The following is a 21,741-nucleotide window of genomic DNA, read 5'->3' on the forward strand; positions in this document are numbered from 1 at the left end:
AAGAAATTGCGTGCTATATGCTAATCATGAGATGTTCTGGAACACAGTTGATATATGTCTAGCCAAGGAAAACCAGCCAGACTAAACCCAATGGGAGTATAAGTCATGCAGAAGGTTCTGCTCACCAACAGTCAGGACCAATCCTTAGTGTTGGAACTCGGAGTCGGAGCCAAAGCTCAGTAGCCTGCAGTACTATGAAGCGAATGGGCGTCGAGTTGTCGATTAGTGTGAAGGGGTGATACGGTATACATTCAAGCGCAGGAATACAATATTCCCGGTAAATAGTCAAAAAGCCGTTGTCCTGTCCTGTACCGGAGCTCACAACACCGAGCCCGTTCAAATGATAAGAAATGACCCAATAAGACCCAGAAAAATGAACAACGCGTAGTCTTCACGCACCACCACCACCGCCGTCTCCGCCGTCTCCTTCTCCTTGCGGATCCTCATCGTGGTTTTGCTCAATCAGTGCGAAAGCCCTGTCGCCTGCACGATCTTGCCTTTTCTTCTCCATCATCAAGAAGGACAAAACAATCAAGTCAATATCCACCGAACAAGGTTGAATCCGTAACCGCGACTTCCGTTCACCGGCGTAGAGCCCTTCATCTGTCGCTGTGTATGTGAAACGTGCGATCTCTTCGTTGGTCTTGCCGTGTGTTAGCTGCAATCGTGATAAAGGTGTCAATTTGAGGAGCTGTACTGAGTGAGGAAGGCTTTGTTCAACTCACGACACAACCCACGCCTTTTACAATCCGCCATCGATACTCGACATTGTCGTTCCCAAGGAAGTAACGGGTCCTACACTTCGCTTTGAGCATCAAACGCAAACCAGGAACGACAAGTCGCAGAAACTCACGGAGTGAAACGCGCTCTCTTGTATAGGAACTCTGTCCCCAACACGCCGACCGTTTTCCCGTCAACTCTTCGGCAAGCCTTGTGTGGACGACGAGAGTTATGGATTTCAGATCCGTTTGTTCTTTGTTTGAAAGAAGCTGCTGAACTTGTAGTAACTCCCGAGACGTTACGCTTCAGGAGAGGGCTTCTAAGCACAGTAGGTTGTTCCCAGGTTTTCCATTCGATCTCTGCGATGATACTGTCTTCTTCTGATTCAGCTGGCCGTTGAAGCCGCGAAATGCGACGTCCTGAATTTGGAACCTTGTCAGTTGTAACTTGATAGTGGGCGACGCCGTTGAGCGACACAAGAACGGTTTGTTCGGGATTGTTTGGAACGAGAAACAGGTCCATCGAGCCGCTGAGTCGAACTATATGCAGTACTCTTTAGTTTTGACAACTAGTCTAGAATGTTCAGGGTTGTTTAGGCGTATTCAGTGCGAGTCTAGAGATGTTTTGGATAGATCTAATGACTGGAAGTAGTGCGGAGAACAGAAGAGCCTACATAAACACCATCTCGCCGATTGCGCACACAATGACACGTGCCACTCCGTTCAGTTGCCACTCGGAGTGTTCAGAATGAATCGAGATTTATGGAAGCAAGCGACTTTGGTAATCTGAACAGCTAGTCGTGTTATTAGAATCAGCCGAGATGGTCGAGAATTCCAGCTGAGTCAGAGCGTCGTTCCTCTCAGATACTGTAAAGGAGACATATGAACCTACGCCTATGGCTCACTGTTTGGGTTATTTACATGTTCCTTCCCCTGTCAATATTCGTGCATAACATCTTTTTCATTCGAATGCACTTTCTTATGCCGTTCTCACCGAATTGGCCAAGCGTCTGGCACAGGGCAAGAAGGTCGTGGTGGGCATCGGCGTTAATCTATTCACCCTGTATTCACCACCTCTGTTTATTTATTTATTTTTCGTGCAAGAAACCATACTAGACATTTCTCTTTTCATTCGCGTTGCTTCCTTGCTCTTAATCGAAGATACGGATTACTACGGATCGCAGGGATGGAAGTCTCTAGGAGAAAAGAAAGGAATACATTCGACCGCTTGAGGCGATATTCATCAATCCATGACTATGTCCCCATCATCCGCTGTTTCGCCAACCTCGGCATATTCACCATCCTCAGGCTCCACCTCACCTAGCATACCACCCATGCCATTCTCGTTTAACATGTTTACCAAATCAGGGTTTTGAGAATCCAGCGACTTAGTGGCCAGGGGTAGTGTATAGTACTTGAACATCCGGGTAAGAGCGGTATTTGGTATATTGACCTGGAGATTCCTGCCCTGAGGGATAACAAAGACAAAATGAAAGGTAGATGGTTTGCCACAGATCGCTTCAAGCCGCTTTCGAAGCCGGGTGAGGGATTTAGTTTCAAAGCTGTGTTTGGCCGATCTGGTCATTTGAAAGGCAACGCCAAAGTTCTCACCAGCCAGAAACGAGTCGAAGAGGGCATTATTGACCTGCATAGGGACATAATAAGCGTTACGTTCATGGGTTGTTGAAGGGTCGGAGGCAGAGTCATAGAGCTGCATGACCCGTTGACCGATCTCCATGGACAGGGCATGCCCATTGAGATTTTGAGTCAGACGGACGTTATTTCCAACTTGTGTCCGGACCATCGGGTAAACGTTGAGGCTCTGGTTGGCGACGATATGAGTGTGTCCTTCAGCTTCGAACAGCCAGCCGAGAGCTGCAGCCACTTTCATGTTGGAGCTGAGCAAGGTCTCCATAATCGTCCGCATCTTGTCGGCCTGGTTTGTCCAGGCCTCACAGAGTAGGTTCACCAACAAGTGAGATCGGACTTCATGTCGCAAACTGTGTTTACGCTCAAGGTACAAGTCAGTCTGAAGGAGCGGTCGCTTTCGATATGAGGCAATAAGTCGATGGAAGTACTGGGGAGAGTCTGAACTACCGCGTATCAGCTTAACAAGCTCTTCAACCTTCATATCGTCAAGAATAGTCCGAACTTCATCAACGAAATCATCGACCACTTGGGCCAAAGCAATGGATCTGTTTGACTGAAACCCAGGATGATTGAAGACCTCGTGGAAACGACGGAGGTCCACACCAAAAGTTTGAACCAAGCGGCGAACAAAGCTCTGCATTTCTCGCTCTGGAAGCTTTGAACTGGGGAACGCGTGCGTTAAGCTAGAGAGTATAACTCAGACTAGAACATGACTACAGCATTATGAAAGCTTACATTTTGGCAACGTCCAAAACATCGGGTGGGTTCATCACCAGAGGAGTGATGCGAGACTCCTTTAGCCAAGTCTTAAGTTGTTTTAACCGCGGGTTCGGGGAAGACGTTCCAACCTGGTAAAGCCTATTCGACCCGCCCATGAATTCGGGGTTGTTACCAGTCCAGCTCATGTCTATCAGGAAAAGGATGTCGTGCAGAAATGAAGATGAGAAAATTTCAGAAGAGTTGGGAACAATGTACACATCTGTCGCTTCGCCTCCAAGAATGGCAAATGTCTGGTTTTGGATATGGATGCATGCCGGTTGTTTGCGAGCCAATGTTTTCGCCAGAAGATAGAGAAGAAACACTGATTTACCTGTATGAACTATCAGATCAGAAATGTACCGATAGAAAGAGAACCGGACGCACCAATCCCAGGCATCCCAGTAATAAGAACACCGCGTCTATTTTTTTGAATATGCATGGTCATAAGCATACTGCTCCATTATGCGCCTTTCGAGTTGGAGATATTCAGACTGAACGGTAATGACTCCACTCTGAGGAAAGGGCAATAGTGGGGAGACTTCCTTCGCAGGAACGGGTGGTAGTTTGGAGGAGACCTTCCCCATAGGAACGGGCGAGCGAACTGGAGAGAGCTCGACGGTGCCGTTTTCTCCGAGCTCGCTACGCCCCCAACAACAGAACATGCGTGCTATGTCATGTTCACCGAACTCGGGATCATAGACAGGACAACCTCTATGTTCCAGCAGACTTCGAAAAACCTCGATCTTGTCATCGAAAGTAGGTAAAACGAGATTGGCCATGATGTGAGTTGTCCGTGCCAAATACGAACAAATTATGTCGGAAATTTAGATCCGGGATAAGCGCCATTATCGCCGGATTGATATCATTGCCTTATCAGGAAAGCCTTTCATGAATACTACGAATTTCCGTCAGCCAGGACAGCCCTGGCGAACCTATTTTGCGGCTGCCAGACGACGGCAGCTTTGAAGGCCGCAAAGGAACAGTATTCATGGCGTGGGGCTTGCCTGCTCAAAGAAACATGCGAGAAGCTCGGGATCGATGAGGTGACTGAAGTGTACCGATTTTCAATCTTCCCAACATGCCTTTTTGCCTTTCAGAACAAACACCTTGTGCTAAAGTGCGTTTTCTGCCCACCGTGGTTTCCTTGGGAATAGGCATTTCAAAGTAGCGAATGAATGGCTTTGCGAGCGGTATGGGGAGGGAGCTGGAATCGACTGGACGGTCGTATGCAAGTAAATACGCCTGCTGCACTTGCTTCATCAAAGTCCTCGACCTTTCACTCCTATGTCCGATTTCACCTTGCCGCGCTGAGAAACGACACTAGTCCCGACGTCCCGACGTCCCGACCTGAATTCTCCTGCAGCTCTAGAATGCTTTATAGACGACACTTGGAACGTAATGTACCATAGAATAGCTTGAGAAGTTACTGCGTGATAAATGTTCAACGGTGGGCTTAATGATTCGCGAGTTTGAATATTGTTTTGAGGACGCCGTGCTTGCGCCGTGCATGAGGCGGAGGAGAGGCAGTACAAACAAGGAAACAAACAAAAAACAAATACTAGGCCTCAGTTTGTCACTTCGCGCGTTTCCAGCCATTCATCGTTGCTCTGCTGTCAAAGTTCTCCTTTCCTATCTAGAGTTGTCCTCTTTATTGCTTTCCAATTTGAGATGTCGACGACCAGAATTCATCATGCTCTTCCAGCACCAGTTGTCCATGCAGGTTTCTCCGTACACCAGTCCAAGTCTCATGTCCTTGCAGGCGTTCAGGACGCGTATTGGAGTGACGACGAAGCTGTAAGAACTTTCCTTGTTCCAGAATACGAGGCTTAATCTACGTCGATGTAGGAGGATGCCGAGTGTCCCCTCTGTCTCGAAGAGATGGATATTTCAGACCTCAACTTCAAACCTTGTGTTTGCGGTTACCAGGTATGTCGTTTCTCGTTCTTGGTTCAGAACTCTGTTATCGAGGGCTTCTTCAAAGATTTGCAGATTTTGCTGGCATCATATCAAAGAAAATCTTAACAAGCGTTGTCCTGCGTGCAGGAGAGTTTACACAGATGATGGCGTCGAGTTCAAACCTATCGCCACTGAAGAGTACGTAGTAACGTTTGGTACATTTGCTTCAGAACTGCGACTCACTTGTCAATGCCATTTTTCTAGTCATAAACGCTTGATGCAGCAGAAGAAGCAGAGGGAGCGAGAACGGAAGGAACTTGAAACTCTCGGAAGACGTAACCTAGCCAATGTGCGCGTTGTCCAGCGTAACGTGGTCTACGTTATTGGCATTGGACCTCGGTTTGCAAAGGAAGAAGTACGCCGTACTTTTTCTCTGTCTTCATCCTGCCTGATAACGGTGCATTAGCTCATTCCAACATTGCGCTCTCATGAGTACTTTGGACAGTACGGGAAGATAAACAAGATTCTTCTGGTGAAAAGGAGTTCTTCCGGAGGCGGCACGCCCGTCCTTGGTGTCTACATAACGTATCATCGTCGCGAAGATGCAGCGCGCGCGATAGCAGCAGTAGATGGAAGTCCTTCGCCCAGCGGTGGCCGTGAAGTTATGCGAGCGAGTTATGGCACTACCAAGTATTGCATGTCATTTCTTCGAAGCGTTACCTGCACCGATCGTAACTGCATGAACATACACGAGTGGGGAGATGAAAAGGATTGTTTCACTAAAGAGGATCTGACAACTCTGTATGTGTATTTTCTCGCTCAGATATCTCAACCTCATATGCTGCTTCCAGGAAACATACCATGAAAGCTACAGAAAGTAGGAGCAGGACGGTTGTAGCCAACAAGAACGAAGCAGAAGGTAGAATGTTTCTCGCTCGAGCTTTCCCCAAAAGCTCAAACCTATTCTCTCAAGGTCTCCCAAAAGCTGCGGCGTGGGGCCAGCGAAATTCCTCAACCTCGACACCAACTTTGACCTCGACATCGTCCACCCATAGACGTCGCGGCGGTACAGCACCTGTTCCCCGGCAGCTAAGAGTCACGACAGACACTCGTTCTAGCAATGGCCGGATACACGAAAAGAAAACTATTGGAGTTGTTCCCAAACCTTCTTCGCAAGCTTCCTCTTCTCGTCCAGTCACTCCAGCCCCAACCTCGCTCCCACCTCGTCCAGCATCTCCGGCAGCAGTCAAATCGCCCAAACTACTCAAACATCCAGTCAAGGAGACGGCCGCTGTGGCTCCGACTTCACAATCCCCAGCTCCTTCTGCAACAGGTGGCTCAGATCACGGATCTCAAGACGTCGCATCAACCTCTCCTCAAGATCGTCCCCAATCCACTAGCCCTGCACCCTCGTCTATTCCTTCTGTTCCGCCCGGTTTACCTGCAGTTCCTCCTGGTTTACCGGCACCTCCAGGTCTTCCCGCTCCCCGTCCTCCTCGCGTTGATACCGCCTCCCCCGAAACACCTTTACTTGCGTCACAGACAACCTATCAAATGTCCACTGCGGCCCGTGCATTACTCGACGACGTGAAAGCGAGAAGGGAATCTGCATTACCGAGTGTAGCTATGCAAAGTCCCTTCCCAGACTTTGATCGAACTCTGCAAAATCTTACTCGAAGTGATGGGGTTTTCGGAGGATTTACTTTCAATCTTGACCCAAAACTCGCGAGCAGTGAGGATACCACCGAAGAACCTATCACGGACTTTGAGATCGAGGCTGTCACCCCCTTCATGGGCAACTTCATGCAGGCTTTCCCTGCCCTTCGGTCACAAGCAGTTTCACAATCAGGTTCCTTCGTCTCACCAACTGGTAACTCCTACCCTCACAATCCTAATCACTCCATCTACGACCCCTTGTCAGTACGATCAATCCCTCTAGAGAGCCAGTCGGTAAGCTCGAACTATGTGGGGTCTTTCAATCCTTTTGCCGATTCAATCGAAGAGGTATTCTCATCGGGCCCTCCCTCTCCTGTTGTTGATGATGATACGTCGCGCAAGGTCTCACGTTTTGGCTTTGCTCGTAGCCGACAAGGACCTCGGGCCCGCACTTCTTCCCCATTGCATATATCTTCATCTGTTACCAGTCATAGTACCTCAGACACCATTAACCCTGTTTATCATCCATCTCCCGTCCCACAATCCCCCGCCCCATCCCAGTGGTCTTTGCATAGCCGTCAGGACTATACATATCAACAACAGCCCTTGTCCCAAATGGGGTCACCATTGGTTAGCCACCAATCTCCGGCCATGTATGCGTCGCAACAACAGCAGCCTAGGTTCCAGCCGTTTGAACCTGGTGTTAGCGAAGCTCAACTTCGGGAATTAATTCAATCTAGTCGAGCAAATCCAGGTACTCATCGAGTTGGTGAGACTTTCAATATGAAGGGTGTTTTAGTCGGAATTAACATGCACATTTCAGATCCCCAAGCTTACAAGGTGGCATCAGGACATCAGGGATTTGTGGACCCAGCAATCATGTCTGCACGATTTGCCTCAGGACAAGGATCGACCTATGTGACAATGGATCAAGCATACGGTCCTCCACCCGGCCTTTCATTTCCTGAAGGCATGCAGCACGGTGCCGGTATCTCGGGAACACCCTTAAGTGTTAGCGATGGGCATGGGCATAATCATGGTAAGCATTCCTTCTATCTCGGGATGAGGGGAAGGACCAAGTCCCCGTACTTCTAGTGCGGAATTTTTATTGTCGGCATTAATTCACGGCCGAACGCTATCTTTATATCGACCTTCTTTCCTTCTCTTTTTCTCTATGTGAATGGACTCGGACTCATTGACGCATTGGACCCTAAAGTATTGCTGTACAGCCGCCCTTGATCAATCAACATCCGAGTCCCCCGTTCTTGCGCCCTCCCCCCTCATCTGCAACTCTTATGACCGTTGCCTCGTCTTCTTGCCGCTGATCAATACTTGTTTTCTATATTATTCATTCTTTGGATTGCCATTTGCAGAACTTCTACCGCATACAGAAACGACGGATACCCCATCTTTTGATCCATCAGAATTCCCAACATTATCATCGACCATTGCTACAGAACCTCCCGCAACAGAAGAGAAAGACAAACAGACACCTGCAGATACCCATACCCCTTCCCTCTCTGCCGAAGATTTTGCAGCCAAGGAGAAAGCAGAACGGAAGGCGGCTAAGAAGGCGGCCGCTGCTGAGAAAGCCGCCGAGCGTCAGCGAATCGCGCAGGAAAAGGCCGCTATCAAGGCCGCTGAAAAAGCTAAGGTCGCGCAAGAAAAGGCTGCTGAGAAGGAGAAGGCGGCAGTGTTGAAGGCCGAGCAGGAGAAGGAGAAGGCAGAGAAGGAAAGGGTTGTGAAGGAAAAGGTGAAGGCTGACAAAGAGAAGGCGGCTCAGGCAGAGAGGGAAAAAGCAGCTCAGGCGGATAAGGAGAAAGCTGCGCGCCTGGAGAAAGAGAAAGCTGAGAAAGCAGCAAAGAAGGCGGCCGCTGCAGTAGCCAAACCTACCGATTCGCAAAAGGGGGCCTCAGCCAAGAAAGTGAACCCGCCAGCTGTAACCAAAGTCGCTCACCTACCCGATGTTACCGCTCAACTCCCTCTTCTGTCTAAGAAACCAAAGAAGAACAAACCTATCGCAAAGCCTATCAAAATACTTACCAAAGAGGAGGATCACATTCAAGAAGACTCCGCTGTTCCTTCGGCCTCTGCATCCGATGCCCATCTCACCACCAAGAGCAATACTGGTAGTTCAAATAATTCTCGGTCTCAGTCCGTCGAGCGCAACGTCCCCACCTCCATCGGCGAACTCCTCGAGGAGATTAACATCATGAATCCTGTGATGGATCTTCCCAATCATCCGTTCTTCGACGTCCACAAAATCAACCCTGCCGCAAAGATGCCATTGGAATACGGGCCCCTTGTTCATGCTCTATCGGCCTTGTCAGTTGGTGGGGGTTCTTTCGCCAACAATGTCCCCTCAGGATCCATTGATAACGCGGTGTCGTCCTTCCAACAGCTTTTGGAGACACTTACCCAGACGATCTCAGATCTTCTGAGACTGCTTCCTCGCACAACTTGGGATGACAGTTCGTCTTTTGATGGAGTTCTACGTGATATGCTAAAGGGTGACGATTTCCTTGACGATAACGGCGAAGATAGTGCTACCAGTACCAGTACCAGTCACGGTCGGGAGGACGAAGTAGCTGCCTTGACGCTGGCTCTCGAGCGTCGGGCTCGTTGGATGGAAGTGCAGTTGTCGAAGTTGGAAGAGTTGCATCGGGACATCAACAACGCCGCCGTGCGGGCAGTTTTGGCGTTCAACGACAATGGCTGGGATCGACACTCCTTTATGCCTAGGATTGGAAACACAGTGAAGCGTTTTGATAGCCTTGGTATCGTGGAAGGTGAAGGACCCCATTCTGTGCGGCCTATGACTGTGGACGAACTGGAGAAAAAGTTAATTGTGGCAAAGGAGGCTGCTGTTTTCGCGGAGACAGAGTTTCGTGAGGTAATGGAGAGTATGCAGGATGTTAAGCCTGTTGAAGAACTATGATCGTAATCCTGCATATAATTGTCGTAAATAATGAACAATATACCTATGTACTTCCCCATCAGCAAAATGCCATAATTCTTTTCGGCTTTTTTAGGCTTTTTTGGGCTTTTTTGATGGCAGGCAAGCCAAAAGCCGCTTTTCGTCGCTTTTTTGATCATATATGGATCAGAAAAGCCCACAAGCTGTCATTACGGTTTATTCGACTCTTACCAAATCGTACGTAATTCTGTTTACCTCTGTCGCTTGGTCCGCACTCGGTACCGGCTTGTCCCAAAAGGGACATAGATTGCGGCTTGTCGGCTTTTCCCTATTTTTGGTGGGGAAAAAGCCGAAAAAAGTCGGACAAGTCGGCAATGGTTGTTTCCTGATGGCCCCACGTCCGGGACGGTTCGTCGATCCAGTTTCGTGAAAAGATGGATTTATTATTGGCCCTGTGTTCACTTCGCAAGGACTCGGACTTCGCCGGAATAAATTCCTACGCTGTTTTTCGATGAATCTACGTGGTTATTAATTTTTCAGTACTTACAATGTTTTCATCTTATTAAACAAAGGTAATATTTTGGGTGAATAACCTCGCCAACGAGGTTATTTCCCGGTGCTAGTCGGGCATCGGCAATGTGACATTGCGCGACTGATTTTTCAACCAATAAAAAGACACTGATATCGAGGTTTGGCCAGTATGGATATTGAATAATGGTTTGGCATACCCATACCAAAGCCGAAGAAGGAATACTCATGGGAAGTACAAGTCCGTAGTGCATCAAAACACCTTACCCGGTGATAGTAACTACACCAAAAAAGGTAACTGACCAAGAATTTGCTTCCTGCCATGTCCTTGTCCATGTTCTCAGTCTTCCGTCGACTGAGCGTCAATCGGTATCCTCCTGCTACTGCTTTCAGACGCTCTTATGCATCCAAAAGGCCCTTACCACCACCACCACCGATGGGAACCTCCAACGGTTCTCCCGGCTCGAAAGTATTGGCATACCTCCGTTACTCCCCATGGTCACCCCGATTTCCAGGCTCTTGGAAAGCTCGAGCAATGTTCCAATCAGTGATATATGCTATCGGAATTGTTATCGCTACGAATTATTTTGATTCGTATCTTTTTGTGCGTTGTCGAAGCTTTTTCAAGTCTTTAAATGGTTCTATCATGAAGTTGACAGCCCGAGGGCAAGAAACGCGGTTATGCTACACCACAAGAAATCAAAGTTGCGATTGAAAAGTTACAAGCTGCATTCCCAGAACAAGGACGTGTCTCTACGGATCCTGAAGTGTTGAAACAACATGGCGCGTCAGACAACTCATATCATCCCGCTTCGCCGCATTCTGTCGTGGTGTGTTATGCTAATATCTCGTTCAAAATCTGACATTCAAGCCTTATTGTAAAGGTCTACCCTCAAAACACGGAAGATGTCGTTCAAATTGTAAAAATCGCAACAGACTCTATCATGCCCATGGTTGTTTATTCGGGCGCGACCAGCTTGGAGGGACATTACTCTGGGGTCAGTCAAAGCCTCTTATGTCTCTAGAATAGTTGAATCCCACTTAGCTCCATCTTGGTAGTTTCCAACAGGAAGCATTTGCATCGACATGTCAGGCATGGATAAAGTTATGGATATCAATGGTACGAAACTCGTCCATTCAAAGTGCGTATTCTCACTTCACCTTCCAACGCAGAAGCCGACTCCGACTTGACCTGTCAATCTGGAGCACGATGGGAAGATATCAATCAGACTCTCAAAGATAAAGGCATACCACTATTCTTTCCTGTAAGCCTCTTCCTCTGTACGTCACATTGCGCAAAATGCTCATACCTGGTAGGAAAGCTTGATCCCGGACCTGGCGCTGTACGCTGGTCGTTTGTTTTTCACCTTCTTCTCATCTCACTTCGAATAGACAATAGGTGGAATGGTGGGCACCGGATGTAGTGGAAGTACGTCAAATTCTACGCCTCTCTTCTTCCCCGATTTGATATTTATTTTTACTACAGCAAACGCCGTTCGATACGGAACTGCAAAAGCAGAGTGGTTCTTGAACCTGGTCAGCGAACATGCTACTCTAAAAGTACTTTCCTCTCAATTTACACTGTACCTTCGAGACCGTGGTTCTTCCCAATGGTGAAGTTATCAAAACGCGCCGAAGAGCGCGAAAATCTGCTGCTGGTTTCGATACTACGAAGATTTTTATAGGTGCTGAGGGTACTCTTGGGATTGTGACGGAAGGTACTTCTCTCCCTCGGGTGATCCTAGATGTCCCGGTTCACGTCTTTTCTCCTCAGCCACACTCCGTCTCGCACCAATGCTTCCGACCAAAGTCGCAATGGCACAATTTCCGGACGTTCAACAGGCTGTCAATGCAGTGCAAGAAATTTTAAACAGTCCTTACGGCGCTCATTTCCGTGAGTTCCGCGTGGATTAGGACCTTGTTACTTATTACTCCATTTCAGAATGCATTGAGCTGCTGGACGATAACAGTACGTCTCCCGGTCTTCTGTACCTTTTGCCGTGTAGTACACCCAATGTCTGCCTCTATTCAGTGATCCGAGCCATAAACTCTGCGTCCCTGACCTCTTCACGCTCCAAACTCCCGGTCAAGGACACTTTGTTCTTCAAAATTCAAGGGGACGATGCATCTATCAAACTTACTTCCAAATCTCTGCAATCTATCATCAAGAAACACGGAGCCGACCGATTTGAATTTGCAAAGAGCGATGATGAGGCAGAGGAGCTTTGGGAAGTGCGCAAGTATGCGTTGATGAGTACACTGGCTTCAGGAGGTGATTCAGCCAGGTGCTGGACGACCGATGTCTGGTAAGTCGTTCCTGAGTGTTTCTTTGCGAGTGAAATTGACACTGATTCCTTGTCTATATCTTTCCCTTCGCATTTGACACTTTACGCTTCTGCAGCGTTCCCGTCTCGCGCCTCCCTGCCCTTATTTACTCCACCAAACAAGATCTCTTACATTCCGGACTTCGGAGCACGATCGTAGGACATGTCGGGGATGGCAACTTCCACGCTCTCATTCTGTTCAAAGATAAAGACGAAGAAGAGCTTAAGCGTGTTGAAGGTGCTGTGCATCGTTTAGTTAAGAGGGCGTTGGAGTTGGACGGTACGTGCACCGGAGAACATGGAGTTGGGGTTGGGAAGAAGGAGTATTTAGTCGAAGAGCTTGGTGAGGGGACTGTTGAGCTTATGAGAACGATCAAGGAGGCTGTGGATCCGTTGTGTTTAATGAATCCTGGAAAGGTATGATATGGCTTTCTTACTGCTGTGGGCAGAATGGTGATTGACGTGTTGCTTCTGACTTAGTTGTACCCGGATCGGAAAGGCTAAAGATCCTCGGAGTTGAATCTATTGTAGGTTATCTAAGTGTGGTTATCTTCGAGGAAATAAACGGCGAAGATCTTCGCCTTGGATCTGATACTTATACTAAGCGCAAGATTGGGAATTTAATCCGCTGTCGACAATTACTGCGTGTTTCCTGCTCAACTGACGCTTTCACCTTCCGGCCCCCACTAGTGATGATAAATGAAAATCTCCCCTTGGAGCCTGGCAGGAGGTTTTCAAATACTCGTGACACTTGAGTGAGGGTCTGTGACCGTTCGCGTGTGTTCGTGTCTGATCGACCCCTTTCTCACCAGCACGCTTTTCACATCTGCACCGATGAGCAACACTTTAGGTCGCCACGAGAACCCACTTTCTGTTCCCTTGCGATTACCTCGAACGGGACATGCGCAGGACACAGCTGGCATATGTACAACCAGCATGCAATATTCTCATCCTCTTCCCCGAGATCAACCGTTTTCTTCCTCACGACTTCCGTTGCTTACTCGCCCTGTTCTCGCATATAGACACGAAATGAACGATAACTCAACCCTCTCTTCACCACTGAGCTCATGCAGGAATCTTCAAGTCCCTAAGCACCCCGTTGACTCATTTCCATATCAGGATCACAAGTCTTCTAGACTCAACGCTCAACGTGTTCGTGATTTCCCAGCTGCAACCGTTCCAGTTGTCCCCAATCACTTGTATACGCGCACAACTCCGCAGCATATATGTCCTCCTCTTACTGGGGCTCCCGTCTATGGACTCCCTGCAAAAACGCGCATACATTTCCCTTATCGCTCCAGTCGCCTCAATCCGAGGAATCTCACAAACACTCTTTCTCCTTTTTGCCCAGCTACAACTCGTTTACCACCACCACCACCACTGCATCTTTCCCGTCCCATTTTCGAAGGCTACTCAAAGGCTTCTACTGAATCCACCAAAGTTCCACTTGCTTCCCTTCCCTCCTTTTCTCTCCCTTTCAACAATGGAATGGTGCAAACATCATCGCCCATCATTCCTGGCCAGCCCCTTCCTGACCTCTCAAGTTCGAATCTGGACTATTGTCGCCCAAATCATGTACAACGATACATGAATCAGGACTCGGAAAATGTCGATCCAGCAACCCGGATGCATATATTTCGACAGGCTCAAGAGCTTTTCTCGGAGAAGATTGAAGCCCCAGTGCCTGTTCGGTATCACGACATTGCAGTTCAATCATTAAAGACGCACGCAGCCAATATGAACAACGACATCGGATTTTTGGGACTGTTGAACAGCAATAAGCTTGGGGGCTCAGTGGTAGGAGAAAATGCATTGAATGGGGTAGCTACAGCAGGGATTTCTGACACTAGATCGATCGGACCATGGGTCAGTCGTGGATCATATTGCTTTACAAACCAACTTGACTAGCGACGCACATTCTTAGGCTCCTGAACCTACTCCACGCAATTCTGCTGCCGCTACCTTGGGCGATCAAAGGAAGGAAAGGGGAGAAACGAAAAATACCCCGGCAACGGAGCATGCAGCTGATCAAGTTGAAGATGAAACTGAATCAGTATGTTCCTGGCTGTTCTTTCTATCCTTAATCTTAACGCGTAGTCCACCCTATAGACCTCGAATGTTAATCCTACGTTAACTGATCGAATAAATTCCTATGATGCATTGAAGCTTGCTTCTCCCAATACGCTCATAGCATTGACGGAACCGTTCTTGTTGGAGTGGTGCTTCGATCAACAGAAGATCGATAGATTAGCTGCGATGCCGAGCCTGGAAGGTCTGGAAGGGTAAAATTTCGGTTCGTTATCCTTATTGCACTAGTCTTTCTTACCACAATGGACCCTACATTCCGAGGGCGGCGAGTGTCACGGTATTGACCCTGACCTCGCTACTTCTTCTTTCTGTCGAAGCCTCCACTGTGTTGACTTTATTGACTTTATTATAACCAGCCTTGGTTGGGTTGGTTTCTTCATATGTGCTGGTGAATCGAAGGACATTGGTATAGTATACCTACTCAATATCATACTTCTCAGTTGGACGCAACTCAGAACGCAGTGTGCGCAGGTAAAGCTTAAACTTTGAAGAGCCGTCGGCCGGGAATTGCCGAATGTAATCACGTCGAGCAAATAAGGACAAGCAAAGTGAAGGCTATAAAAATTTTCGTCTCTCGTTTCTTTTCGCTATTCATGTTACCTCTTGGTGAGTCTCACTCCCTTGTGCCCCTTCATTCTTTTCTTTTTCTTTCCATGATGACTTTATTCTCTTCCCCGTCCTACACGACCATGCCGAGGAATAGAGGCTATCTGTTCGCAACAGATACGCAGCCTACGGGCTGCACAGTGTACTTGCCAGTGCCATTTAGTCTGACTTCTATTTCAAGTTATAACCATTATGATTTGCGATCTAACCTTTCCTTCACCTGCAGGTCTAGCCCGTACTTATGAAATCCACTGAAGTTTTGTTGTACTTGTTTTGTGAGCGATAGGATGCAAGTGAGTTGAAGTTTTATTAGTCTACTTTCTACTCTTTTTGCAAGATGAAATTTTCCGTTACATTCGCAGTTTCCACTCGAGCGTCCATTTAGTACTCCCCCAATGCGGAACGTTTATATTCCCCTTCATACCATGTTGAACCCAAAAGACATTGGTTGAGCGTGGGCCGAGGCTTCCTATGGGAGTCTTTGCGCTGGCGGGAAGCGGGGGTCGGCGCGATGCGGGTTTAAATGTCCTTCCTTTGGATGTCTGATTCAACATCTTCTTTCTCCTCGCTGCTATGAACATGGAACACTAACATAATCCTCTTCAGAAATCCCGCAAAGCACGTCAAGTATGTTGCAAGTATGTCTAGTTTTTACATATGTCTATGTCGATACTGCATTGTCTTCGCGTTCTTGCGTTCTTGTCTAGTCTGTAAGTAGCATGATCAAGTGTCAATTGATTCTCTTGAGTATGCATGAAGTCTCGTACTGTGAGTAAGACCTTGGTTTGAATTGGCGTACTGGAAATCATTAGGTCGCCCAGCGTTCTCTAGGACTTGTTCCTCGTCTTCTTGCATGGGTGGCCGGAAAGGTCTCGCGTAGTTCCTCATACGACAACCTTTTCTCTTGCATTGCATCTTCAGCAAAGTATAGTTCGGGGAGTAGCTCCACCCTCTTTTCGCGTGGGATCTCTGCGGTGCCTTCAAGAGCTCGACGTTTGAATCTGAAGAAACTAGACGAGGTTAAGGACTGTGGTGGCAGCGACGCGTGCTCATGCTCGAAACCGATCTCATCCTGGAGTGAAGGCAACATGAGAGACCGACGGACATGTTTCCATTGTCCGTCTATCCGTACACGCACTGTGGATGCTTTGGTCGATCGGGGCAGTCGAAAAGCTCGAGTTTGATGGACGAGAAGGACAACGGCTAGCACAATGATGAATGCCAGGATACGGCGAAGATAGAAGCAAGATTTAGCTTTGAGCGAGATGCTGGTCATGTTGTTACATATGATGATGATCGTGGTTACCTGTTGGAATCTGCCTTGAATTTAGTGACTTATGGTCAACTGACCGGTACATACCTGACAATGTACGCTGGGTCCTTCTGCATCCTCCCTTCGAAGGATGTAAATCCCTAATAATAATACCTGATGAGATACCGACGAAGGAGCTATTTTTCTATTTTTTCTCGTTTCAGGTCCTGTTAGCTTATGGCATTTGCTGTTAGAACCCGCGGTATCGACGTCAACCATCTATACCGCAAGATATAAATATGTAGAAACAGTTCTGAGACCTGCTTCGCACATGCCACACGATGCACACTCCTTCCATGATCGATGCAACAGGACCGTCTACGAAGAGGAGCAGTCTAATGCTAGGCGTTCTACGAAAGGGTTTCAATGTGCGTGGCATACTGATTTCATTGACGTCCCCATTGATACTGTTCCACTACAGCGTACATCATTCACTCCATCATGTCAGGTCGGACTCCCAAGAGATCTTCTACAGCAAATAATAGAGGAGCTCGATGAAGAATCTGTCCGCCAGTGTGCCCTAGCAGCTCGATGTTTTCTCGTTCCTGCGCGTAGGAGACTTTTCACCACCATAAGCCTCTGTGAGGAGGAATACCCCAAGAACTTCTTCACTGGTCGGTGGCATAGGGTACGAGTAGGCATGCAGAGGCACCTGCCATCCTTGGTAGGCCCTTCCCGAACCCGCCGGTTTGCCGAACTACTCGAGGCGACACCCGATCTAGAAGAGTGTACGCAGGAGCTAATAATCGAGGGTCTGAAACTCGTCGATGGTCGGCGGTCGTGGTATAACGAAAAAGACGCCCCGTTGCACAGAATTCTTCCTCGACTTCCCAATCTTACGAAAATATCTCTGGTCTTCCATCACAATTTTCCTCTTCAATTCCACTCGTTACCGACCTCGTCCTCTGAAGCCCTGATAAGAGCAGTCCAGTCTCCGAAATTGCGCAAAATTGTCCTGGAAAATGTCAGGTTTTCGGATGTAGACGACCTCATTCGTTTTTTGAAACATTGCTCGAGCGGTGGTGGCTTGACGGAGCTTTCAGTCACTTCGTTCTACTATTCTCGACCAACAGAAGAGGAAGAGCGGGCACAAGTGCCTGTTTCAACCTGGGCCCCCGGCGTTCCGAACGTCTTGGCCTCTCTTCAGCTCAACGGACACTCAATAGATGTGGAAAAGATACTTGGATGGATGCGGAGCCACGACTCGTATGTTCACCTCGACGAACTAGAATCTCTCGAGGTGGTATCCCCCATGAGTCCAGAATGCCTCACTCATATCACGGAGATTATCCACTCCGCCCGGGTTCCTTCGCAACTTCGTCATCTTGGACTTACAAGTTCCACCGAGTCTCTACGTTCTCTGTCGATTTCATGCCCACTCGCTCAGACTTTCCTACCCTCCAAAAATAACCTCCGCACCATAGATTTCTATCCTATCAGCCGCAACTATGACCACCTTTTTACCCTTCCTGCTGAATCGGTGGATTGGTGGTGCGGCTTCTTGAAGACCTTTGAGCTCCCCAACTTGATGGAGTTTCGGGTCAGCCGTCGCGGGACGCATGCGCACTATATGATCTGTAGCGGGCTTGGGTTGTTTGGAGATCCAGTTGAGAACACGACTCAGTGGCAGAAGCTTGAATTACAGTTGACAAAGTCCGCGCCAAAGGCGACCTTGTACATCGACATCAGATCGCGTGGGTACCTCCGCGCGAGTAAATGGAAACGGCTGTATTTTCCTGATGACAGCTCAAGGGCCGGATATACGAATTTTGAGGTGTTTTTTCCGTTGGCACACCAAGGACGAATCCCGCTCGTAATCGATTTGAAGGTGAATACGGTGAGTATTCTACTTTTCTGAAGATTGGTCACTGCCGAACGGGTTCCTGTTTCTTCAGAAGGCCATTAATAGACGACAACGACTACGGGAAAACTCACAATTACCGAAAGCTTTTATCAAACACAGAGGGCACTTTATGTATACACCAGAAACACGGTGGGATGTTTTGGAAGACTTCATGTGGTCGGACTGGCATGAAAATGTCAACGCGAGCAGAACTGAATTTGAGTATGTATTTTTATTACTGTTTTAGGTGCGTTCACAACGTATCGTCCACTAGCAGTACTAGATGGTTTTAACTTTTGACTCTTGCAGGGCTACAGATTGCAATTTATATTTCACAAAGCAATTGGATATCGTTTAAACATTAATTTTTCCAATATTTTCGGGAAACTTCGTGCAACTTGAGTCAACCAAGGAACAATATCCAAGGCAAGTCAATCCGACATTGGAAGCACTAAACACATCAGTTGCAGGCACGAAACGGGTTTCTCATGATCAAGGGTTATGCATATGGGCGTCAGTATGGGTCAGCCACGCTTCTCGTCATTGGGACATGGGATCCTCAGCGCCTCTGGGTTTTCGGTCGCCAATAGCATGAAGGCGCCCTGTGGGAAGTGTTACGACGAGAATAAGTAGTTCAAGGTCAGGCTATACGTATGTCATTCAGCATCATTCTCAGCGTGAGCACTTTGGCATCCCGCACTCAAGAGCAAAGCCTGAACTGGCATCGGGTTTTGAACGGACGACAGGCCCCGCGTTGCATATTGAACGCTTGAGCGTTCATATTGAGCGTTCACATCAGAAAATCCAGAAAATCCAGAAAATCCATGTTCCAACAGGTGTATCTCAGCTCTCCCGGGCTGTTCCGGTATCCCACCAACATCATTCGTGATGATAGCTCCAACGCCCAAACGGTCATCTATGATGTGAACAGGGCAAATAAGTGGCGTACAAGTTTATCCAAGCTAAACCAGGACTTGGAAATCTATTCCGGAGAACACAATGCATCGAACTCGGTTCAGACCGTAGGCCATTTACGTATGTAGGTACATCTTCCGGTTCTTATCCACCCACCTGAACCACGACTACAGCCAAAACATACAGGATCTTCCTAGTCTTCTGCAATTACCATTCTTTCCCCTCAATGACTATCCGTTCAGTATCAGAAAACGCGATAGCAGTCTTCTGTGGCTCCTCTTCAGGCAATCACCCAGCATACATTCGAGCAGCCCAATGTAAGCCTGGTTCTCATCTGACCATCCTTACATACCTTAAACCTTTTCGTGCCCAGCATTAGGGAAGTCTCTGGCTATCGCAAATCGACGCCTTGTGTACGGCGGAGGCGAGCAAGGCCTCATGGGGGCAGTCTTCCAAGCTACCCTCACTGCGGGAGGAAAAGTTACTGCGATCAACCTTCGGACTTTTATGGAGCAAGGAGGGGAGCGAGAAAAGGTCCCAGAGAACACCATCTGTGGTGCTAGGGAAACGGGGTACGGAATGTTCGTGCCTCCGGCTTCCTGCCAGGTAAGCGTGTCGATTTGAAGGGCGTCACCATACAGTAGCGTGTGCCATTAAACAGAGTATTGCGCTTCTGTTTACAGGTCGAGACAGTAAGCAAGGACAACCTCTAAGGACATGGAACCAAGTATTACTGACTCAAACCTTTGTCAGGTCGTCGTCGAGTCTTTACAAGACCGGAAACTTGCGATGGCAAAAAGGTGTCGTGGCTTTATCGGACTTCCCGGCGGATTTGGAACGTACGATGAGGTACTATCGAGATTACGTTTCCTGATACTTACGGTCATACTAAGCCCGTTTCTTGAGCAGGTTTTCGAGGTGGCGACGTGGACACAAATTGGACTCCAAAATAGGCGTAAGTGTGTTTTGAATCCGCTTCTTATCGTTCTAGTCCATACGACGTACGCATGTCAGCCGTCGTTATCCTCAATGTTTTAGGTTTCTATGATCCGCTCAAACAACAAATCGAGAACGCGATAGAGGCGGGCTTCGTTGAATCCTTCAACCAGTCTCTAGTCATCTTTGTAGATGGTCCCAACGACAAACAGCAACATGAGACGTTTAACTGGGGTCAGGCTGCTTTTGCCGCGGTTGACAGATGGTACGAGCAGAGGAAGGATGTACCTAGACCAAGATTTGTCTGGGAGAGTCGGCTAAGGGTGTAAGCAGGAATTTGGCTCACTCCTTATTAGCGTGAGTCACACGCCAGATGGTTGGAATTACCCTGTGAGTGGTGACGAGAAGCAAGGGTGGGTTAGCGGCATATTGTCGTTGCAGGCCCTCAAACACTGAGTTTTGGTTTCGAGGTGCTTATATGTGATCACTGTATTGTATTTGTATTCTGGACGTTGATAAAGCATCAATAAAACAAGGCTGGCTTTGGTAGCGCCTGTTGTATCTCCTTGGTTCCATGTAAGCCCTAGTCAAGGCTCAGCAGATGTAAGGAGAGTCAGGTTGGGACCTTGTCTGAACTTGTACAAGCCGTTACCAAGACGATAAGACAAGCCACAGTGAACGTCGAGAGATGTCGATGAGTGTTCGCAAGAACAAAACAGAGGACGTAGGGGCCGCATGGAGAGTGTGTGAAGAGGGGACAAGACAGAACGGGGACAAGGCATCCAAGTATGAGTAGAGCACGTTGCCTGAATAAAGTAACGACCTTTGCTTGTGGAGTAGAACGCTACGGCCAAGTCCCGAATCTCACGGCCACGGAAGTTGAGCACGACTTTCGGCGTTCGCACGAAGTACAAGATTGTCTAAACATGGCACGGGGGAAAAGGATATTCTATTTTCGTTTCGCATTACTGAACGACGAGTGCCTTGCGAGAAGTTTACGACATGTGGGTTGGAGGGACCTCTGAGTCTTGAGATACTTACCATTGATATTGACGATGCCGCCTATGAACCGAAGAGATTCGTACGCGGTGGAGAGTAAAGAAAGTACAGGAAAAAATCGTCTTCCAAAAGAGCTGGTTTCAAAGCTCCGCTCATTTGTTCGAATTCAACCACTGAAGGAGAATAGAAGGACGCTAGTATGAACGACTTGAGTCAACGGAAAACAATGAGCTCACCGACACCTATAAATACTAAGATACTTGAAAGCCGACATACAAAGTACCACCCCAGACTATCTGCTTTCGCTTGCAATCGAAATGAGAGTGGCCACTTTGCATGCGCACCGAATGTTTATTTCCACCTCGTCTCCTCGAAAAGAATAAAATACAAGGACCCTCTTGATCTCGTTATGTCTAGTCTTGTCCTCACTCCTTATACTTATACTCGGGCTAGAGTCCCGTTATAAACGACCATCCAAAAACGGAAATGCCTAGTACAAGCTATCGTCCGAATCTGGAACACGAACGCCAGTCAGTTGACTTGAAGAAGTGATATGGGGTCCTTGGAGGTCCAAAGGTTCCACTGTGTTGAGA

The 21,741-nt window shown here is 48.0% G+C and overlaps 9 protein-coding genes across 9 annotated transcripts; 5 read left to right on the top strand and 4 right to left on the bottom strand.

Moving 5' to 3' along the window:
* Positions 1-391: 391 nt before the first annotated feature.
* On the bottom strand, positions 392-1,242 carry E1B28_002480 (uncharacterized protein; the record flags this gene model as incomplete). Its single annotated transcript, XM_043159399.1, has 3 exons — positions 392-658; positions 726-795; positions 854-1,242. The coding sequence occupies 3 exons, from the start codon at positions 1,240-1,242 to the stop codon at positions 392-394; spliced, it is 726 nt and encodes a 241-aa protein (XP_043003000.1).
* A 638-nt stretch (positions 1,243-1,880) lies between these two features.
* On the bottom strand, positions 1,881-3,525 carry E1B28_002481 (uncharacterized protein; the record flags this gene model as incomplete). The annotated part of the gene is made up of 3 exons (XM_043159400.1): positions 1,881-3,052; positions 3,105-3,459; positions 3,513-3,525. The coding sequence occupies 3 exons, from the start codon at positions 3,523-3,525 to the stop codon at positions 1,963-1,965; spliced, it is 1,458 nt and encodes a 485-aa protein (XP_043003001.1). The 3' UTR covers positions 1,881-1,962.
* A 22-nt stretch (positions 3,526-3,547) lies between these two features.
* E1B28_002482 (uncharacterized protein) lies at positions 3,548-3,907 on the bottom strand (the record flags this gene model as incomplete). Its single annotated transcript, XM_043159401.1, has 1 exon — positions 3,548-3,907. One exon carries the CDS (start codon positions 3,905-3,907, stop codon positions 3,548-3,550), a length of 360 nt encoding a protein of 119 aa, XP_043003002.1.
* Positions 3,908-4,692: 785 nt separating this feature from the next.
* E1B28_002483 (uncharacterized protein) lies at positions 4,693-9,680 on the top strand. The gene is made up of 9 exons (XM_043159402.1): positions 4,693-4,922; positions 4,974-5,054; positions 5,110-5,222; positions 5,289-5,439; positions 5,491-5,825; positions 5,876-5,943; positions 5,998-7,449; positions 7,504-7,719; positions 8,054-9,680. The coding sequence occupies exons 1-9, from the start codon at positions 4,797-4,799 to the stop codon at positions 9,616-9,618; spliced, it is 4,107 nt and encodes a 1,368-aa protein (XP_043003003.1). The 5' UTR covers positions 4,693-4,796; the 3' UTR covers positions 9,619-9,680.
* Positions 9,681-10,430: 750 nt separating this feature from the next.
* On the top strand, positions 10,431-13,020 carry E1B28_002484 (uncharacterized protein). Its single transcript, XM_043159403.1, has 14 exons — positions 10,431-10,729; positions 10,785-10,955; positions 11,010-11,123; positions 11,185-11,245; positions 11,299-11,390; positions 11,448-11,468; positions 11,518-11,554; positions 11,612-11,661; positions 11,720-11,843; positions 11,900-12,019; positions 12,068-12,094; positions 12,158-12,431; positions 12,527-12,866; positions 12,930-13,020. Exons 1-14 carry the CDS (start codon positions 10,448-10,450, stop codon positions 12,951-12,953), a joined length of 1,737 nt encoding a protein of 578 aa, XP_043003004.1. The 5' UTR covers positions 10,431-10,447; the 3' UTR covers positions 12,954-13,020.
* A 240-nt stretch (positions 13,021-13,260) lies between these two features.
* E1B28_002485 (uncharacterized protein) lies at positions 13,261-14,783 on the top strand. The gene is made up of 3 exons (XM_043159404.1): positions 13,261-14,315; positions 14,374-14,502; positions 14,559-14,783. Exons 1-3 carry the CDS (start codon positions 13,284-13,286, stop codon positions 14,733-14,735), a joined length of 1,338 nt encoding a protein of 445 aa, XP_043003005.1. The 5' UTR covers positions 13,261-13,283; the 3' UTR covers positions 14,736-14,783.
* Positions 14,784-15,800: 1,017 nt separating this feature from the next.
* On the bottom strand, positions 15,801-16,614 carry E1B28_002486 (uncharacterized protein). The gene is made up of 3 exons (XM_043159405.1): positions 16,504-16,614; positions 15,911-16,449; positions 15,801-15,851 (listed from the first exon to the last, which is right to left on the bottom strand). Exon 2 carries the CDS (start codon positions 16,417-16,419, stop codon positions 15,952-15,954), a length of 468 nt encoding a protein of 155 aa, XP_043003006.1. The 5' UTR covers positions 16,420-16,449; positions 16,504-16,614; the 3' UTR covers positions 15,801-15,851; positions 15,911-15,951.
* Positions 16,615-16,654: 40 nt separating this feature from the next.
* Positions 16,655-18,663, top strand: E1B28_002487 (uncharacterized protein). The gene is made up of 4 exons (XM_043159406.1): positions 16,655-16,823; positions 16,877-18,292; positions 18,351-18,545; positions 18,608-18,663. The coding sequence occupies exons 1-3, from the start codon at positions 16,737-16,739 to the stop codon at positions 18,543-18,545; spliced, it is 1,698 nt and encodes a 565-aa protein (XP_043003007.1). The 5' UTR covers positions 16,655-16,736; the 3' UTR covers positions 18,608-18,663.
* A 684-nt stretch (positions 18,664-19,347) lies between these two features.
* E1B28_002488 (uncharacterized protein) lies at positions 19,348-20,634 on the top strand. Its single transcript, XM_043159407.1, has 4 exons — positions 19,348-19,530; positions 19,587-19,819; positions 19,897-19,905; positions 19,967-20,634. The coding sequence occupies exons 1-4, from the start codon at positions 19,440-19,442 to the stop codon at positions 20,249-20,251; spliced, it is 618 nt and encodes a 205-aa protein (XP_043003008.1). The 5' UTR covers positions 19,348-19,439; the 3' UTR covers positions 20,252-20,634.
* The last annotated feature ends 1,107 nt before the right edge of the window (positions 20,635-21,741 follow it).

The sequence above is a fragment of the Marasmius oreades genome, chromosome 10, assembly GCF_018924745.1.
Source record: "Marasmius oreades isolate 03SP1 chromosome 10, whole genome shotgun sequence".
Classification (NCBI taxonomy): domain Eukaryota; kingdom Fungi; phylum Basidiomycota; class Agaricomycetes; order Agaricales; family Marasmiaceae; genus Marasmius; species Marasmius oreades.

Coding starts and splice junctions, on each gene's coding strand:
- E1B28_002486 (XM_043159405.1), bottom strand. CDS start 16,419: ATGACCAGCATCTCGCTCAAAGCTAAATCTTGCTTCTATCTTCGCCGT.
- E1B28_002487 (XM_043159406.1), top strand. CDS start 16,737: ATGCACACTCCTTCCATGATCGATGCAACAGGACCGTCTACGAAGAGG. Junction 16,824..16,876: donor TTCTACGAAAGGGTTTCAAT/GTGCGTGGCATA, acceptor GTTCCACTACAG/CGTACATCATTCACTCCATC. Junction 18,293..18,350: donor TCGATTTGAAGGTGAATACG/GTGAGTATTCTA, acceptor CTGTTTCTTCAG/AAGGCCATTAATAGACGACA.
- E1B28_002488 (XM_043159407.1), top strand. CDS start 19,440: ATGACTATCCGTTCAGTATCAGAAAACGCGATAGCAGTCTTCTGTGGC. Junction 19,531..19,586: donor ATACATTCGAGCAGCCCAAT/GTAAGCCTGGTT, acceptor TTTCGTGCCCAG/CATTAGGGAAGTCTCTGGCT.
- E1B28_002485 (XM_043159404.1), top strand. CDS start 13,284: ATGAGCAACACTTTAGGTCGCCACGAGAACCCACTTTCTGTTCCCTTG. Junction 14,316..14,373: donor CTAGATCGATCGGACCATGG/GTCAGTCGTGGA, acceptor GCACATTCTTAG/GCTCCTGAACCTACTCCACG. Junction 14,503..14,558: donor TTGAAGATGAAACTGAATCA/GTATGTTCCTGG, acceptor TCCACCCTATAG/ACCTCGAATGTTAATCCTAC.
- E1B28_002483 (XM_043159402.1), top strand. CDS start 4,797: ATGTCGACGACCAGAATTCATCATGCTCTTCCAGCACCAGTTGTCCAT. Junction 4,923..4,973: donor ATTGGAGTGACGACGAAGCT/GTAAGAACTTTC, acceptor ACGTCGATGTAG/GAGGATGCCGAGTGTCCCCT. Junction 5,055..5,109: donor CTTGTGTTTGCGGTTACCAG/GTATGTCGTTTC, acceptor GCTTCTTCAAAG/ATTTGCAGATTTTGCTGGCA.
- E1B28_002484 (XM_043159403.1), top strand. CDS start 10,448: ATGTCCTTGTCCATGTTCTCAGTCTTCCGTCGACTGAGCGTCAATCGG. Junction 11,391..11,447: donor GCATACCACTATTCTTTCCT/GTAAGCCTCTTC, acceptor CTGGTAGGAAAG/CTTGATCCCGGACCTGGCGC. Junction 11,469..11,517: donor TTGATCCCGGACCTGGCGCT/GTACGCTGGTCG, acceptor CACTTCGAATAG/ACAATAGGTGGAATGGTGGG.